At 44.0% G+C, this 19,900-nt stretch overlaps 1 protein-coding gene across 3 annotated transcripts in view; it reads left to right on the forward strand.

The window, feature by feature from the left end:
* The window catches only part of polk (polymerase (DNA directed) kappa), a 70,376-nt gene that overhangs the window by 2,758 nt on the left and 47,718 nt on the right, over positions 1-19,900 (forward strand). For all 3 annotated transcript variants that reach the window (XM_078396639.1, XM_078396638.1, XM_078396640.1), the window contains exon 2: positions 18,426-18,620. In XM_078396639.1, the coding sequence (XP_078252765.1) occupies positions 18,474-18,620 (147 nt within the window). In that variant the 5' untranslated portion in view covers positions 18,426-18,473. The remainder of the gene's footprint in view (positions 1-18,425; positions 18,621-19,900) is intronic.

Below are 19,900 nucleotides of genomic sequence, written 5' to 3' on the forward strand. Positions count from 1 at the left end.
TTCTCACCTCAGTTTTAAATGGCCTCCCCTTTATTCTAAGACTGTGGCCCCTGGTTCTGGACTCACCCAACATTAGGAACATTTTCCCTGCATCTAGCTTGTCCAGTCCTTTTATTTTTTTATATGTTTCTATAAGATCCCCTCTCATCCTTCTAAACCCCAGTGAATACAAGCCTAGTCTTTTCGATCTTTCCTCATATGTCAGTCCCGCCATCCCAGGGATCAATGTGAACCTACGTCCTTCCTCAAATTAGGAGATCAAAACTGTACACAATACTCCAGATGTGGCCTTACCAGGGCCCTATACAACTGCAGAAGAACCTCTTTACTCCTATACTGAAATCCTCTTGTTATGAAGGCCAACATTCCATTAGCTTTCTTCACTGCCTGCTGTACCTGCATGCCAACTTTCAGTGACTGGTGTACAAGGACACCCAGGTCTCGCTGGACCTCCCCCTTACATAACCTAACTCCATTGAGATAATAATCTGCCTCCTTGTTTCTGCCGCCAAAGTGGATAACCTCACATTTATCTATATTATACTGCATCTGCCACGCATCTGCCCACTCACTCAACCTGTCCAGGTCACCCTGCAACCTCCTAACATCCTCTTCACACTTTACACTGCCACCCAGCTTTGTGTCATCCGCAAACTTACTAGTGTTGCTTCTAATTCCCTCTTCCAAATCAATAGACAATAGACAATAGACAATAGGTGCAGGAGTAGGCCATTCAGCCCTTCGAGCCAGCACCGCCATTCAATGCGATCATGGCTGATCACTCTCAATCAGTACCCCGTTCCTGCCTTCTCCCCATACCCCCTCACTCCGCTATCCTTAAGAGCTCTATCCAGCTCTCTCTTGAAAGCATCCAACGAACTGGCCTCCACTGCCTTCTGAGGCAGAGAATTCCACACCTTCACCACCCTCTGACTGAAAAAGTTCTTCCTCATCTCCGTTCTAAATGGCCTACCCCTTATTCTTAAACTGTGGCCCCTTGTTCTGGACTCCCCCAACATTGGGAACATGTTATCTGCCTCTAATGTGTCCAATCCCCTAATTATCTTATATGTTTCAATAAGATCCCCCCTCATCCTTCTAAATTCCAGTGTATACAAGCCCAATCGCTCCAGCCTTTCAACATACGACAGCCCCGCCATTCCGGGAATTAACCTAGTGAACCTACGCTGCACGCCCTCCATAGCAAGAATATCCTTCCTCAAATTTGGAGACCAAAACTGCACACAGTACTCCAGGTGCGGTCTCACCAGGGCCCGGTACAACTGTAGAAGGACCTCTTTGCTCCTATACTCAATTCCTCTTGTTACGAAGGCCAACATTCCATTGACTTTCTTCACTGCCTGCTGTACCTGCATGCTTCCTTTCATTGACTGATGCACTAGGACACCCAGATCTCGTTGAACTCCCCCTCCTCCTAACTTGACATCATTCAGATAATAATCTGCCTTTCTATTCTTACTTCCAATATGGTAAACAGTTGCGGCCCAACACCGAGCCTTGCGGCACTCCACTCGCCACTGCCTGCCATTCTAAAAAGGACCCGTTTACTCGCACTCTTTGCTTCCTGTCTGCCAACCAATTTTCTATGCATGTCAACACCCTACCCCCAATATCATGTGCTCTAATTTTAGTCACCAATCTCCCGTGTGGGACCTTATCAAAGGCTTTCTGAAAGTCCAGATACACTACATTCACTGGCTCCCCTTCATCCATTTTACTTGTCACGTCCTCAAAAAATTCCAGAAGATTAGTCAAGCATGATTTCCTTTTCATAAATCCATGCTGACTTGGATTTATACTTTTACTGCTATCCAAATGCACCGTTATTACCTCTTTAATTATTGACTCCAGCATCTTTCCCACCTGCGAAGTCAGGCTAACTGGTCTGTACTTCCCCGTTTTCTCTCTCGCTCCTTTCTTGAAAAGTGGGATAACATTAGCTATCCTCCAATCCACAGGAACTGATCCTGAATCTATTGAAAATTGGAAAATGATCACCAATGCGTCCACTTTTTCTAGAGCCGCCTCCCTGAGGACCCTGGGATGCAGACCATCAGGCCCAGGGGATTGATCATCCTTCAGTCCCATTAATCTACCCAATACTATTTCTCGCCTAATGAAAATTTCTTTCAGTTCCTCTACCCCCTAGATCCTCTGTCCTCCAGTACATCTGGGAGATTGTTTGTTTCTTCCTTAGTGAAGACAGATCCGAAGTACCTGTTCAACTCTTCTGCCATTTCCTTGTTACCCATAATAATTTCACCCGTGTCTGCCTTCAAGGGACCCACATTTGACTTTGCTACTCTTTTTCTCTTAACATATCTAAAGAAGCTTTTATTGTCCTCCTTTATATTCTTGGCCAGCTTTCCCTCGTACTTCATCTTTTCAGCCCGTATTGCCCGTTTTGTTACCTTCTGTTGTCCTATGAAAGTTTCCAGCTACTCTTTGCTGTGTTATACATCTTTTCTTTTAGTTTTATTCCATCCCTAACTTCCCTTGTCAGCCACGGTTGCCTCCTACTCCCCTTAGAATCTTTCTTCTTTTTTGGAATGCAATGATCCTGCGTCTTCCGAATTATGCCCAGAAATTCCTGCCATTGCTGTTCAATCCTGCTAGGATCCCTTTCCAGTCTACCTTGGCCAGCTCCTCTCTCATGCCTTCATAGTCCCCTTTGTTCAACTGGAACACTGACACTTCCGATTTAACCTTCTCCTTCTCAAATTGCAGATTAAAACTAATCATATTATGATCACTACCTCCAAGCATTTCCTTTACCTCGAGTTCTCTTATCAAATCTGGTTCATTGGACAACACTAAATCCAGAATTGCCTTTTCTCTGGTAGGCTCTAGTACAAGCTGCTCTAAGAATCCATCTCGGAGGCACTCTACAAACTCTACAAACTCGCTTTCTTGGGGTCCAGAACCAACCTGATTTCCCCAGTCTACCTGCATATTGAAATCCCCCATCACCACAGTGGCATTACCTTTCATACATGCCAGTTTTAACTCCTGCTGCATCTTACACCCTACATCTGGGCTACTATTTGGGGGTCTGTAGATAACACCAATTAGTGTCTTCTTGTCTTTACAATTCCTCAACTCAATCCACAGTGACTCTACCTCATCAGTCCCTATGTCTTCCCTCGCAAGGGACTGAATTTCATCCCTCACCAGCAGAGCTACCCCACCTCTGCCCACCTGCCTGTCCTTTCTATAGGATGTATAACCCTGAATTTAAGTTCCCAGGCCCGATCCTCCTGCAGCCACATCTCTGTAATCCCCACAATGTCATTCTCCGTCAGGACAAATCTTTTGTTTGTTTGTTTGTTTTTATGTCTTGTTTGCTCTGTAAAGCGTCTTTGAGTATCCTGAAAAGCGCTATATAAAATAAATGTATTATTATTATTATTATTATTATTATTATTATATCCACCAACCTCTAACAGCCTCAAGCTCATCTACTTCTTATACTTTGCGCATTCATATACAATACTTTTAATACCTTACTCATCTCACCCTTCACATCGATCCCTATTACACTTGGCCACACTCTCTTATCCCTTTGTGAGCTTTCTTTCCCGTTAATTCTGGGGTCATTAACTATCCCTTTACTCTCTTTAACTCCATCCTTGACTATCCCATTTGACACCCCCCCTTACGAAGTAAGAATGGCAGAATCCGTTTCCCGAAGGACATGAATGAGCCAATGTGAATTTAGCAGCACTAAAACAGTTTTTGCGGTCAGTTTTGTAGTAAAATCCAGTTTATTAACTAAAATTAAATTCCTTAGCTGCCATGGTGGTACTTGAAAATGGGTGTCTAGATTGTTGGCCCTGGCAGCTGGATTACTGAAACACGTATGGCTGTATGGCAAATCAAATTCTTTGTATGTTTTTACATACTTGGCTAATAAATTAATTACAAAATGTTTCAAATGCTGGAAATCTGAAACAAAAACACATTGTAGGACCCATCAAAAGGTCAGGTCACATCAGTGGGCTAAGAAACAGAATTGACACTTGGATCAGAGACCTTTCAACAGGTCTGATGTGGAGTGTAGACCCAGTTTGCGAAGGTAACAATTAATTGTAAAAACTATCAGTCAGAACGAAATGATGCCAATACAAATTGAAATATAATCATCTGCTTGTGGGGGAGAAAAGGGAATTTATCTAAAACATAGAAACATAGATAGACATAGAAAATAGGTGCTGGAGTAGGCCATTCGACCCTTTGGGCCAGCACCGCCATTCAATATGATCATGGCTGATCATCTAAAATCAGTATCCCGTTCCTGCTTTTACCCAAATCCCTTGAATCCTTTAACCCATAGAGCTAAATCTAACTCTCTCTTGAAAACATCCAGTGAATTGGCCTCCACTGCCTTCTGTGGCAGAGAATTCCACAGATTCTCAACTCTGCGTGAAAAAGTTTTTCCTCATCTCAGTCCTAAATTCCCCATATTCTTAAACTGTGTCCCCTGGTTCTGGACTCCCACAAAAATCGGGAACATTTTTCCTGCATCTAGCCTGTCTAATCCCTTAAGAATTTTATATGTTTCTATAAGATCCCCTCTCATCCTTCTAAATTCCAGTGAATACAAGCCCAGTCGACCCATTCTTTCATCCTGTCAGTCCCGCCATCCCGGGAATTAACCTGGTGAACCTACGCTGCACTCCCTCAATAGCAATAATGTCCTTCCTCAAATTAGGAGACCAAAATTGCACACAATACTCCAGGTGCGGTCTCACCAGGGCCCTGTACAACTGCAGTAGGACCTCCTTGCTTCTAAACTCAAATCCTCTTGCAATGACGGCCAACCTGCCATTAGCTTTCTTTACTGCCTGCTGTACCTGCATGCTTACTTTCAGTGATTGATGTACAAGCACAACCAGGTCTTGTTGCACCCCCCCCCCCCTTTTCCTAATCTGACACCATTTAGATTATAATTTACCTTCCTGTTCTTGCCACCAAAGTGGATAACCTCACATGTATCCACATTATACTTCCCGATGTTGGGGGAGTCCAGAACCAGGGGCCATAATTAAAAAATAAGGGATAGACCATTTAGAACTGAGATGAGGAAGAACTTTTTCACCCAGAGAGTTGCGAATCTGTGGAATTCTCTGCCTCAGAAGGCAGTGGAGGCCAGTTCTCTGGATGCTTTCAAGAGAGAGTTAGAGCTCTTAAAGATATCGGAGTCAAGGGATATGGGGAGAAGGCGGGAATAGGGTACTGATTGTGGATGATCAGTCATGATCATAATGAATGGCGATGCTGGTGTGAAGGCCTACTCCTGCACCTATTGTCCATTGCATCTGCCATGCATCCCCCAACATCAGGAACATTTTATTAAACTTGATATAAACTCCTGAGGTGTATGGTGCTCAATAGGAAGATGAGGATGTCAAGGCAGCACAAAATTTATAGAGGTTTACAGCACAGAAATAGCACCCCATTAACTCTACCATGCCCAAGTCCATCTACACTTATCCCATTTAGCCACATTAGGTCTGCAGCCTTCTCTGGCAGGGAGATGCAAATACCTGCCGAGATGCTGCTTAAACATCCTAAGAGTATCTACTTTCATCGGACTCCAGGCAGCACATTCCTGACTCCAACTTTTTCTGTGTGAAAAAAGAAATCACTGTTTAGAGGATGGAATTCGGGAAAATTATAATCGGAATTAGACAGGTACATGGATAGGACAGGTTTGGAGGGATATGGACCAAGTGCAGCCAGGTGGGACTAGTGTGGCTGGGACATGTTGGCCGGTGTGGGCAAGTTGGGCCGAAGGACCTGTTTCCGCACTGTATCGCTCCATGACTGTATGACTAAGAGAAATGATTTTGGAGCTGTGGACTGATAAGTCTCTCGATTCGAATGGACCATTCCAGAATCTTCAAAATGAATTCGATAGTTAATGTATAGGTTATGCATTTGGGGAAGGCTCCGCTAGATTAGAAAACAATCCCCTTATTCGAGAACCCCTTTATTCGAGAATGGTGGGATTAAAAAAAACAGGAAATGATAGACTAGCTAGTTTAAAATCTATCATTGGGCCACTGGTGGAAGTTGTCTAGGTAGTCAGGCAAAATCAAATTAGTTTTTAAGAGATAACGTGTGTAAAAGATGTATTAGATTCAACTTTCCAGAAGATATTTGATAAGGTTCTGCATTAAAGGTTATTAAAGTTCATGATGTAGAAGCTAACATATCAGTGTGGATAGAAGATGGCAGAGAGTCATTTTCTGTTGGGCTAGATGCAACAGTGGGTGCCAGACAGAACGTTGCTTGGAGCCCAACTTTTTATGTACATAAATTGGACAAAGTCAGTAATTTTGGTCGCCAAAATTTCTGAAGATGCAAAGATAGGAAAATTGTGAAGAAGGCATAAGGTGACTACAATGGGAAAAAGATAAAGTGAGTGGACAAAGTTGGCAAATGGAGAACGAGGAGGAAAAGATGAAATGTTCCAGTTAAGTAGGATATAATAAAATTATGCATATTATCTAGATGGTGAGAGTGTGCAGAGCTCTGAGATGGAGAGGTTTAGGGTGTTCTAGTGCACGATTTGCAAAAGCCAAATATTGGTCCAGGTCCAGCAAGTAAATAAGTGAGATTGCTTATTGTGATAGGAATTGAAGACAAGTGTATCAGCAATATAGGGAATTGGCAAGGTAACAACTTGAACACTGCAGTAGACACAAAATGGTGGAATAACTCAGGCAGCATCTCTGGAAAGAATAAATGGGTGACGTCGAAACCCTTCTTCAGACTGATGTCAGGGGAGTGGGAGGGACAGAGATAGAATGTAGTCGAAAACAGTAAGACTGGTGGGAGAACTGGGAAGGGGGAGGGGATGGAGAGAGAGGGAAAGCAAGGGCTATTTGACGTTAGATAAGTCGATGTTCATACCGCTGGGGTGTAAGCTACCCAAGCAAAATATGAGGAGCTGTTCCTCCAATTGGTATCACTGCGAAGGTGTATCACTTATTTAAGGAAGGATGTTTTAATGTATTGGAAGCAATTCAGAAAAGGTTTACTCATGATACCATGTAGTAAATGTTGTCTTATGAGAAAATGTTGGACAGATTTGGCTGATACTGGCTGATGTTTAGAGGACTGTGAGGACTTGAATAAATAGAAGGCCGAGGAGTTGCAGAGGAGTTAGTGTGGAGAATTTAGAATTGAGAGGTCTCAGTTTTTAAAAATAAGGGCTCAAACCAGGCAGAGATAAAATATTTTTTGCTCTTGGAAGGTCACGTGTCTTTGGAATCATTATACCTCAAATGGTATATGTGTGCATGCTTGGCAAAGCAAAGTTCACAATGTCTGAAGAAGGGTCTCGACCAGAAACGGCACCCTTTCCTTCTCTCCAGAGATGCTGCCTGTCCCACTGAGTTACTCCAGCTTTTAGTGTCTATCTTCACAAATTCAACATGATTCTCCTTCAGTTAGTGCAGAAGGACAGCCTAGACAAGAATGGAGGATTGATCTCCTTACACTTACCCTGAGAAATGTAGCTTCAATTGAAAATGGCTTTAAAATAGAACTACAAAGTAGACAATATTCTGCTTCAGCTGTCCATATATGTGAGTCCCCATCTTCAGGTAAGTGTTGTACTGTTTGCTGAGTGCATGGCTCAGACATGGATTATTCCCGATCAGAATAAAGCTTCTGTTCTTATAATGCATATGTTATTGTGTTTTCGGTCCTCTCATTACGGTTCTGACATGTACTCCACAAGTAGACCCATGTGCATGAAATCCAGTTTCATTTGACCCAAAACTCGATTATGTACGCAAAGTATCAAGTTAGCTTGCCCACAGTAAACAATGAATCCCTTTTATTGCTTTATACACAGAAAATGTAATTATTTTTCTATTTCCTGAGTTCAACGGTGAAACACTCAGTATGAGTAAAACACAGGTGCAGTGAAAAGTGTTGCGTTAAGATTGGTGTGGTCATTTCTCAGGAAGCTTTGCCACGTGTTTAACTGTTGCGGATTTGCATACGACAGGCTGCAGTTACAGTTAAGTGGCTGACGCATTAAAGACGTGTTCCTTGATGCTTTAAGTCCAAGTGAGTTTATAGATTTTATATATATTAAGAATAAGGGTGAGGCCATTTAAGACTTAAGAATAAGGGGAAGGCCATTTTGGACTGAGATGAGGAAAAACTATTTCAACCAGAGAGTTGTAAATCTGTGGAATTCTCTGCCACAGAAGGCAGTGGAGGCCAATTCACTGGATGTTTTCATGTCAAGTCAAGTCAATTTTATTTGTATAGCACATTTAGAAACAACCCACGTTGACCAAAGTGCTGTACATCAGTTCAGGTACTAAGAACGAACATACAATGGCACACAAACATAACAGCACATACATAAACAGTTCACAGCGCCCCCTCAGAGGGCCTCAAATGCTAGGGAGTAGAAAAAGGTTTTGAGCCTGGACTTAAAGGAGTCGATGGAGGGGGCAGTTCTGATGGGGAGAGGGATGCTGTTCCACAGTCTAGGAGCTGCAACCGCAAAAGTGCGGTCACCCCTGAGCTTATGCCTAGACCGCCTGGAGATAGAGTGGTGGGTTAGAAGATTTTTGATATGGGGGGGGGGGGGGCAAGCCTGTTTAGGGCTTTGTATGTGAATAGGAGGAGCTTGAAGTTGATTCTGTACCGTACGGGGAGCCAGTGGAGAGAGGCCAGAATCGGGGTGATGTGGTCCCTTTTACGGGTACCCGTCAGGAGTCTCGCTGCAGCGTTTTGGACCAATTGCAGAGTTGGACCATGAGAGTTAGATATAGGACTTTGATATGAGAGTTAGATATAGCATTTTGGACCATGAGAGTTAGATATAGCTCTTAGGGCTAACGGAATCAAGGGATAATAGACAATAGACAATAGGTGCAGGAGGAGGCCATTCGGCCCTTCGAGTCAGCACCGCCATTCAATGTGATCATGGCTGATCATTCTCAATCAGTACCCCGTTCCTGCCTTCTCCCCATACCCCCTGACTCCGCTATCCTTAAGTGCTCTATCTAGCTCTCTCTTGAATGCATTCAGAGAATTGGCCTCCACTGCCTTCTGAGGGGATGTGGGGAGAAAGCAGGAACGGGGTGTGGAGTTTGAATGATCAGCCATGATCATATTGATTGGCAATGTTGGCTCGAATGGCCAACTCCTGCACCTATTGTTCTATGTTTCTAATGAGTATGATGGGAGTGAGTGAATGAAAAGCCGTTTTGTTTGGTAAACCTGTTGTGGGAGAAAGCGGTGAATACATTGAATGACGGTGCTGGCTCGAAGGGCCAAATGGCCTACTCTTGCACCTATTTCCTATGTTTCTATAAAGCACTCCTCCGTACATTACAAGAAGAATACAATGCAGCATGCTTTATTTCTATGCTTCTCCCAATTTTAATTTAAAGCTGAATGAGCCATGTTTAGGAATTTAACTTTTCCAGATATTTAAAGGGGAATGTGATACTTTTTTGTGAAGGTGTGCATGCTGGTCTGTTCTCGTGTTTTGGAATGATTGTAAGGGGGATGTGGGGCAGTGCTGCTACTCTCCATCCGCTCATCCCTACACCCGCTCCTATTACCATTCCTTAAACCCTCACTAACTGTGCACTGGAGCAAGGCACTAGATTTCACCAACCATTAAGTAAAACCAGCTTCCATTCGCATGAGTGGTAAACAGATCATTAGGGGTAGCAGAACAGCTTTTTCAAGACCAGATTAAAGTTTTCCACCAATTGCATTAGCCTGAGCAGGAAGAACAGGAAAGGTTAATCATTAGCTTGCATCTCTAATCTGATTTGAGCCCATTAAATAGCCTGGTCTGGCCACTGCAGGCTGGCTGTCACTGGTCATGATTTAGATTTTTTTATAGATTTAGAGATACATAGATAGATAGTCTGTCTGTCTGTGTCTGTCTGTCTGTCTGTCTGCCTGCCTGCCTGCCTGCCTGTCTGTCTCTGTCTGTCTGTCTGTCTGTCTGTCTGTCTGTCTGTCTCTGTCTGTCTCTCTGTCTCTCTCTGTCTGTCTCTCTGTCTCTCTGCCTCTCTGTCTCTCTCTGTTTGTTTGTGTGTACATGCTTATGTGTGTGCCATGCCCTCTACACAGCCAAAATGGCACACAGCAGCGTGACAATTTTAGGCCCACCCTACTCACCATTCACCCATGGTCTGAATAAACCAACTTTGTTACATTTTAAAAACAATTTACCAAATAAACTTTAATAAATGCACCCCCCCCCCCCCCCCTGCCGGGAGGACCAGCGCCCGCCCCGGCGTGTCCCATCCCTGACCTTCCTCTCGTGGTGCAGCGTGCGGCTGTGGCAGACGACCACAAGATGGCCGTCGCCCGCCGCTCGCAACCGAGCTGCAGGAGAGGCTTCGGCTCCACGCCCGGCCCACAGGAGAAATGGGGCCGAGGTTAGTGCCTTCTCCCTGTCCACTCTCGCCAACCCACGGCCTCAGGAGACACTCCCCGCCCAGCAACGGATCCATGCCATCACCACCGTTCCCCGCCGCAGATTGCAGCTGAGCTGCAGGAGACGCTTCGGCTCCACGCCCGGCCCGCAGGAGAAACGGGGCCGAGATCGGTGCCTTTTCCCTGTCCTCCCTTGCCCGCACACGGCCACGGGGGCACTCCCTGCCTGCCAACGGGTCCACGGTTGGGCTGAGGGAGGGGAGGGGGGAGAGAGGGGAGGGGGGGTGAGTAGGAGGGAATGGGGTAGGGGCGGATGGGGCGAAGGGGTGAAGGAGATGGGGAGGGGGCAAGGGAAGGGTGAAGGGGATGGGGGAGCGGTGAAGGGGATGGGGAGGGGAGGAAGGGTGGAGGAGGGAGAGGTTTGGACACAATGGGTCCACTTGGTCTAGTATCTTATAAACACGCTGTAATTTCTAGTTTAAAGGTCCTGCATAGGTTAGCAGGTCTTATAAATTATACTCTTTATCCCATATCTGTACTGTGGATGGCTTGATTGTAATCATGTACAGTCTTCTCACTCACTGGATAGCACGCACTAAAACAGATTTTCACTGTAAATTAAACTTCTCAGTCTAGGGGGAGGAAATGAAAATTAAATTAAAGTTTTTGAATAGTTATGGTTCATAAAAGTCACGCAACACTTCCAGTAATATTGCTAAATGAAATCCTGCCAGGAAGTCTGCTCTGATATTCATTGAAGTCATAATTGATATTCTGTGGCAATTCCAAATTCCCCAAAATGCTAATAAATAATTTCCCCTAGTTTCCCAAAACTATTGATCTCAATTTTAAATACATTCAATGATCAAACATCCACTGTTGACTGGGAGAGAGAATTTCAAACGTTCTTACTTTTTTGTGAAGAATTTCCTCTTTGTTTCAATTGGATATAGTTGGCCCTTTTATATTAGAAAATTGTTTTTCATTGCTTTACTGGCTGTGCTTATAAAGGTTTCAAAGGTCTGTTTATTGTCACGTGTACCAAAGGTACAGTGAAACTCGATTACCATACAGCCATACTAAAAAAAGCAACAAGACACACCACTACATAAAAGTTAACATAAACATCCACCACTGCAGATTCCCCACATTCCTCACTGTGATGCAAGGCGATAAAGTCCAAACTTCTTCCCTCTTTATTCTCCCGCGGTTGGGGCAGTCGAACCATCCGCAGTCGGGGCGATCGAAGCGATTGAAGTCAGTCCCTAACCAGGGACCGCGAGCTCCACGATGTTAAATTCCTCAAGCTCCCGCGGTTCCCAAAGTCAGTCCCCAGCAAGAGGCCGCCAGCTCCACGATGTTAGGCCGCAGTGTGGACGGAGACACGATACGGGAAAAAATCGTATCTCCGTTGAGGTAGGAGATCAAAAAAAGTTTCCCCTACCCCACCCCCCACATAAAACAAGCTAAAGAACACTAAAACATTGATTTAACACATACTAAAAAACAACAGAGAAGGAAAAGGATGAGACAGACTGTTGGTGAGGCAGCCATTGCAGTCACCACCCGGTGGATGATTGTATGCCTCTGAAAATGTTATTTCCAAGAGACCACTATTAATATCTATGAAATAAGAGCACACTGTTCTTGGACCCTCCTCGTAGGACAGTCTTTTCACTCCCCAAGTATCGGTCAAACGGTGGCCTAATCCTGTTTTGAGAAATAACACAGGTTAACTATAAGTAGTCCACCAACAAATGTGTCATGTTCCTGAAGGTAAATTAAACGGCTCGGCTGATACAAGTAGACTTAAACAATCTCACAGAACTATTCAAAGAAAAATAAGAAGAAGGATCTTTTTTTAGATTTTTAGATTTAGAGATACAGCGCGGAAACAGGCCCTTCGGCCCACCGAGCCCGCGCCGCCCAGCGATCCCCGCACATTAACACTATCCTACACACACTAGGGACAATTTTTACATTTTACCCAGTCAATTAACCTACATACCTGTACGTCTTTGGAGTGTGGGAGGAAACCGAAGATCTCGGAGAAAACCCACGCAGGTCACGGGGAGAACGTACAAACTCCGTACAGACGGCGCCCTTAGTCAGGATCGAACCTGAGTCTCCGGCGCTGCATTCGCTGTAAGGCAGCAACTCTACCGTTGCGCCACCGTGCCGCCCTTGACCCGAAACATCGCCCATTCCTTCTCTCCAGAGATGGTGCCTGTCCTGCTGAGTTACTCCAGCATTTTGTGTCTGTCTTCGATTTAAACTAGCATCTACAGTTCTTTTCCTACATATTTTGTCTGCTCCACTGCGAAATCTCCTCAAGGTATGTCTACTTTGAAGAAGTTCTCCTCCTCTCTCCGGGGCTCGACCCGAAACGTCACCCATTCCTCTCCAGAGATTCTGCCTGTTCTGCTGAGTTACTCCAGCATTTTGGGTCTTTCCTCAAAATAATACCTCTGTTTGGCTAGCAGGTTATCGTCATCCCATGGCATAAAATCATCTTAAAACGAAAAACGTTAAGGATGTGATATAGAAACTGAAAATAGTGACAATGTTCAAGAGGTGAGATGGTATCCTCTGAGCTTATTTTTGCATTTATAGTCGCGATTATCAAATCTTCATCCTTTTTCAGTTGGCACCACCAACTTTCCTCATTAGTCTCCCTAGGCTACTGTCACAGACATTCCTTCTCTCTATCCACCCCTTTAATATAACTTAAAGGATGTTTGATTTCTAACTTTTTATTATTTTGATAAAAGGTCGTGGATATGAAATATTAAAACTACACAGCGTGAGCAAGGAATGTCAATTGTTGAATTGAAAATATGTACATTGTATTAAATTATCTATATAACAATATCAGAAAAGATATATGCATCTTGTGCATGCCAGTACAGGAAGTAAAAGTAACTTGTGGTAAATGCAGTAGTAAGTTATGAATGACAACATACCACTGTTTCAAACAAATTATTATCTTCATGGATAGGATAGGTTTGGAGGGATATGGACCAAATTCTGGCAGGTGGGACTAGTGTACCTGAGACATGTTGGCCGGTGTGGGCAGGCAAGTTGGGCCAAAGGGCCTGTTTCCACACTGTATCACTCTAAGACTCTATCTTCATAAAATATAAGACATGGATTGGAAATAACCTGGTTAAGAGGAAAGTGACCATTAGGAGATAAGAGACGAAAATAAGGACATAGAAAAAGCTACACATATCAGAAAGTGTGTAGTGAAAAACTCTTGGTGAATATTAATGGACTGCAGAAGCTGGAATCTTGAGTAATCTTGGATTCGAAGAAAGGTCCCGACCCGCAAAATCGCCCATCCATCTCCACAGAGAAGCTATCTGTCCCGCTGCGATGGTCCAGCACTTTGTAGACACAAGGAACTGCAGAAGGGTCCTGAAACGAGGCCTGTCCATTCCCTCCAGAAATGCTGCTGCCTAACCCGCCAGGTTATTCCAGCACTTTGGGGTTTTGGTAAAATATGAATGTTGGTCGTGCTTGAATAGACTTTGAGTAGGATAATCGTACTGAGTGGGCGCTTCACAGGTTAAGCAATTTCCAGAATTTAGCACGTTGTGTGTCAAAGGGGTTGCGTTTTCTTGAGATGCGGTGACTCAGTGATCGGCCATTTAAAAATAAACCAGCACCTGTAGTTCCTGTTTACTACAGTGACTGGACACAATGGAATCTGAAGTAAAACTGACTGTGTCCTCTCTAATCTAAACTCCCCCCCTCGACCCCATTCCCCTGCCTTCACTCCCTTAACCCCTGACACCCTTACTATTCAAGAATCTGTCCAACGGTAGAGTTGCTGCCTTACAGCAAATGCAGCGCCGGAGACTCAGGTTCGATCCTGATTACGGGTGCTGTACTGTACGGAGTTTGTATGTTCTCCCCGTGACCTGCGTGGGTTTTCTCCGAGATCTTCGGTTTCCTCCCACATTCCAAAGATGTACAGGTTTGTAGGTTAATTGGCTGGGCAAAGGTAAAAATTGTCCATAGTGGGTGTAGGATAGTGTTAATGTGCGGGGATCGCTGGGCGGCGCGGACCCGGTGGGCCGAAGGGCCTGTTTCTGCGCTGTATCCCTAAATCTAAGTCTAAATCTAAATCTAAACTCTCCCCCTCGACCCCATTCCCCTGCCTTCACTCCCTTAACCCCTGACACCCTTACTATTCAAGAATCTGTCTATCTCTGCCTTTAATATATATAAACTGACTTGGCCTCCCCAGCTCTGAAAGCACTTAGGTAGACAGACACAAAATGCTGGAATAACTCAGTGGGTCAGGATGAAGAAGCCTGACCCTTCTGAAGAAGGGTCTCGACCTGAAACATCACCCATTCCTTCTCTCCAGAGATGTTGCCTGTCCCGCTGAGTTACTTCAACATTTTGTGTCTACCTTGGGTGTAAGCCATCATCTGACTCTGCCATATTTCAAGTCATCTATTCCTCAAACCATCGTCCATGATCTTGCTACTACCTAGATATGAATATTCTGAACATGTACTTGGCCACTTTCGAACTTGCAAAGAAACATCCACATCTTTCACAACATGCTTGCTGCCCCACAAAAAATCCCACCCTTTGAAGTGCTGCTGTCTCTTTGACTAAGCTTTTGGTCATGTGTCCTGATAATTCCCATGTGGAATGCCATTAATTTTATTTTGATAATACTCATTTGAAGTGCCTCAGGTTTTTGCTATATTTTAAGGTGTATATAAACGGAAGTTGTTAAATAGTACAATTTCTGAATGTTTTCTACAAAGAAATGTAATTTTTGAGGACCTTCCATGGTACCTTTATAATCATTGGAATTTTTTTATGTAGTCATGGTGAATTTTTCCTACACACACTATTTCACCTGTTGGGACAAAGAAATCCTGCAGATGATTAAGCCACACATTGATGAACAGACAATGTATTACCCTGTGGTTGGCTTAGTGAAAACAGCAACTTGTCAATATCTGTTTCATTGGATATGGTGTGTTTACTTAATGAGCAACTAAATTCGTCACAAGGATAAATTGAAACTTTAGAATGCAAGTATCTTCTCAGGGCTGGGACATTAAGTGGTGTTGCAAGAATGTAAATGTATGGTTCAGAAAGAGAACTGTTTGAACTGGAGTCTCATCCTACAGGTAGCATCTGAGAAATGTTGTTTGTTCCCCCTTTGCTTTCCTGTCTCTTACTCTTTTGATCTGACGATCTTTCTTTCTTTGTCATTTACTTCTGTCTGAAGAAGGGTTCTGACCTGAAATATCATCTTGTCAACCAGTCTGAAGAAGGGTGGAGGAAGGAACTGCAGATGCTGGTTCCAACCGAAGATACTGTAGACACAAAAAGCTGGAGTAACTCAGCGGGTCAGATAGCATCTCCGGAGAGAAGGAATAGGAGAGGTGTCTGAAGAAAGGTCTCGACCTGAAACGTCACCTAATCCTTCTCTCCAGAGATGCTGTCTGATCTGCTGAATAATTCCAGTCTGAAGAAAAGTCCTGACCCGAAGCATCATCTGTCAATCAGTCTGAAGAAGAGTCCCAGGCCGAAGTGCCGCGTGCCCATTTCCCTCCACAGATGCTGCCTGACCCGCTATGTTCCCTCAACACTTTTTTTCCCCCTCAAGATTCCAGCATCTGCAGTCTCTTGTGTCACTTTTTGTTCTGTGCCCGATTTGACTAACTCATCCAGATTAATTTGGCTCTAACTCGGTCGACAAGTTTGCAGATGGCGCCACAGTGGTGGGCCGGACCACAAGCAATGACGGAAAAGAGTACAGGAAGGAATAGAGAATATTTATTAACATGGTGTCAGGATGATGACATCCGCAACCTTAAAGTCAAGCCAAGTTTATTTGTCACATACATATACAAGATGTGCAGTGAAATGAATGTGGATTGTGCTCAACTACAAAACAGAATAGAAAAAAAAATGTTTAACACAAAAAATAAATTAATACAGCAAATTAAATTAGTCCCTGGTGATGTGAGAGTTAACAGTCCTGATGGCCTGTGGGAAGAAACTCCGTCTCATCCTCTCTGTTTTCACAGCGTGACAGCGGAGGCGTTTGCCTGACCGTAGCAGCTGGAACAGTCCGTTGCTGGGGTGGTAGGGGTTCCCCATAATGTTGCTGGCTCTGGATCTGCACCTCCTGATGTATAGGTCCTGCAGGGGGGTGAGTGTAGTTCCCATAGTGCGTTCAGCTGAAAGCACTACTCTCCGCAGATCATATTATTGGGTTGTAAGCTGCCCAAGTGGAATACAAGGAGTGATTTTCTCAGTTTGTGTGTGACCTCACTCTGGCAATGAAGGAAACTAGGACCGAAAGGTCAGTGCAGGAATGGGAAGGGGAGTTAAAATGGTTAGCATTTTGTTGACTATTTTAAATGGTTAGCACCTCATATCCCGCTTACCCTTGCTTTGTAAGAAGTATAAATCGGTTTTAACTTACCTTAGATGCCTCCATAATTATTTTATTAATTTTTTCTTTATCCAAACCTCCCATTCCAGCTTTGTTATCATTAAGTGCCATTCTGGAAGGAATGCTGGCTTCATTAGCAGCAGAGCCATCTGCATTTCCTTTGGAAGCAAGTTCCATAATGGCTTCTTTTGGTCGGACCTTGAACTTTTCTTTAATATTCCAGTGCTAAATAGTTGACATTTAGCTCTCCTAACAGCTCTCCTGTCCTGGGCAGAGCTGTTCCCAAACCAGATTGTGATGTTCCTGGACAAGATGCTTTCTGCAGCCCCAGAGTAGAAGCACTGAAGGATCCTCAGAGAGACTCTAAATTTCCTCAACCGTCAGAGGTGGTAAAGGCGCTGCCTTGCCTTACCAGTACGGCAATGTGTGTTGTCCATGTCAGATCCTCTGTGATGTGGACTCCCAGGTATTTAAAGCTGCTCATCCTATCCACAGTAATCCCATTTAATTCCAGCGGCGTGTACGTCCTCGGATGTTGACCCCTTCTAAAGTCTACAATCAGCTCCTTAGTTTTTGTGACATTCAAGAGGAGGCTGTTGTCCTGACACCGGAGTGCCAGATCAGCCACCTCCTCCCGGTAGGCCTTCTCATCGTTATCGGAGATCAGGCCCACCACCGCAGTGTCATTAGCAAACTTGATGATGGAGTTTGAGCTGAACCTGGCCCCACAGTCATGTACAGGGAGTACAGTAGGGCGCTAAGGACGCAACCCTGGGGGGATCCTGTGTTCAGGGTGAGAGGGTTAGAAGTATGTCTCCCCATCTTGACCACTTGGGGCCTGTCAAAGGGACAAAATTACCATTGATCTGTCGTGGCCCAACCACATTGAACCGACGGCCAAGAAGGCACACCAATGCTCAGAGACTCAGGAAATGTGGCATGTCTCCAATGACTCTTATAAACCATAGCCATCATACTGTTGGATTGCACTCCAGCTTGATTTCGGAACTGCTCTGCCCGAGATGGCAAGATATTGCATAGAGTTGTAGACGTAGCCCTGTCCATTTACACAGACCAGATTGCCCACCATTGACTCCCTCTGCATTTCACCCTGCTTTGTATAAGTACCCAACATAGTCAAAGACTTGTCCCACCTTAGTCATTCTCTCTTCTCCCCAATCCCATCGGAGCGAAGGTTCAGATGCTTGAAAGTGTCCACCACCAGACTCGGGAACAGCTTCTTCCACTATGTTTTTCCGCTTTCGTAGAACCCACCATAAGCCAGGGTACTGCCCAATTGATTGCTACCCCATTGCCTATGGAACTGGTACGCCTCAAATACAAAGACTTATTTTCTGCACTCTAGATCTTCCCCTTTGCTCTACCAATTGTACTTGAATTTGGCTTGATTATATTTATTTATAGTGTCTGATTTGATTGGATAGCATGCAAAACAAAGCTTTGCACTGTACCTCCATACATGTGAAAATAATAAGCTTATACCTAATTGTATTGTGCCTTTTCAACTATTTAGGACTGGAATATTAAAGAAAAGTTCAAGGTCCGACCAAAAGAAGCCATTATGGAACTTGCTTCCAAAGGAAATGCAGATGGCTCTGCTGCTAATGAAGCCAGCATTCTTTCCAGAATGGCACTTAATGATAACAAAGCTGGAATGGGAGGTTTGGATAAAGAAAAAATTAATAAAATAATTATGGAGGCATCGAAGGTAAGTTAAAACTGATTTATACTTCTTACAAAGCATGGGTAAGCGGGATATGAGGTGCTAATCATTTAAAATAGTTAACAAAATGTTAACCATTTTAACTCCCCTTCCCATTCCTGCACTGACCTTTCGGTCCTAGTTTCCTTCATTGCCAGAGTGAGGCCACATACAAACTGAGAAAATCACTCCTCGTATTCCACTTGGGTAGCTTACAATCCCAAAGGTATGATCATAGAATTCTCCAATTTTAGGTACCCTCTAACAATTTCCCCCCTCTCCCCCTCCCCTTTTCCCTCCAGGCATCCATGCCCTGTGCCCCAACTAGACTTGCACCTGTTTCTCCCCTCCACCTACATTCTTTCCTCTGGCTTCACAATTTGCAGTTCTTCAATACTTTTGTCTCGCACCTTTTTTTCATCTCTGGCCTTTGTCCAACCATCTGCCTATAGAACCCCTCTCACCTGTTTACCTATCACCTGACATGCTATGTCCTGCCTCTCTTCTCTTCTAGTTTGTATCACCCCCCCTCCAATCAGTCTGAAGAAGGGCCCTGACCCGAAACCTCACCTATCCAGGTTTTCCACAGATGCTTTTTGAGTTACCACGGCACTTTGTGTCCTTTTTTTAAAGCAAGGGTAAACATTGTAAATGCTTTTCTAATTTGTTGGCTGAGTGATGTTTGAATGTAGACTCTAATCCTACTTACGCTGTTTTGTTTTGAATAATACAAATTAATCTGCCTCCATTACCCCTGGCACTGCATTCCCATCCTGACAAATATCTTTAAGAAAATATTTCCTCTGATCTTTTGGTTCTTCTGCCCATCACCCAACTGAACTAATCATTGATTACAGCTAATAAAATAAACAACATATCTACCTACAAACGCTATGAGTCTGAAGAAGGGTCTCGACCCGAAACGTCACCCATTCCTTCTCTCCTGAGATGCTGCCTGACCTGCTGAGTTACTCCAGCATTTTGTGAAATAAATACCTTCGATTTGTCACAGCATCTGAAGTTATTTTCTTACAAAAACGTTATGATAGATGAATGAAATTGATTTCCACCTTTGCACCCAATGTGAAAATAGGCTCAACTGGAAACATTTAGCAAAAAATGCACTTGCGGTACAAGGTATTGATACTGAAAATGGTTTAATGAACCAAGGTATGGTTCCCAGTGATCGGATATTCATTACGAAAATTGATTATGAGGACATTGCCAAGACTTGAGGGCCTGAACTACAGGGAGAGGTTAGGCAGGCTGGGACTTTATTCCTTGAA

This window comes from Rhinoraja longicauda, chromosome 3 (assembly GCF_053455715.1).
Source record: "Rhinoraja longicauda isolate Sanriku21f chromosome 3, sRhiLon1.1, whole genome shotgun sequence".
Classification (NCBI taxonomy): Eukaryota; Metazoa; Chordata; class Chondrichthyes; order Rajiformes; family Arhynchobatidae; genus Rhinoraja; species Rhinoraja longicauda.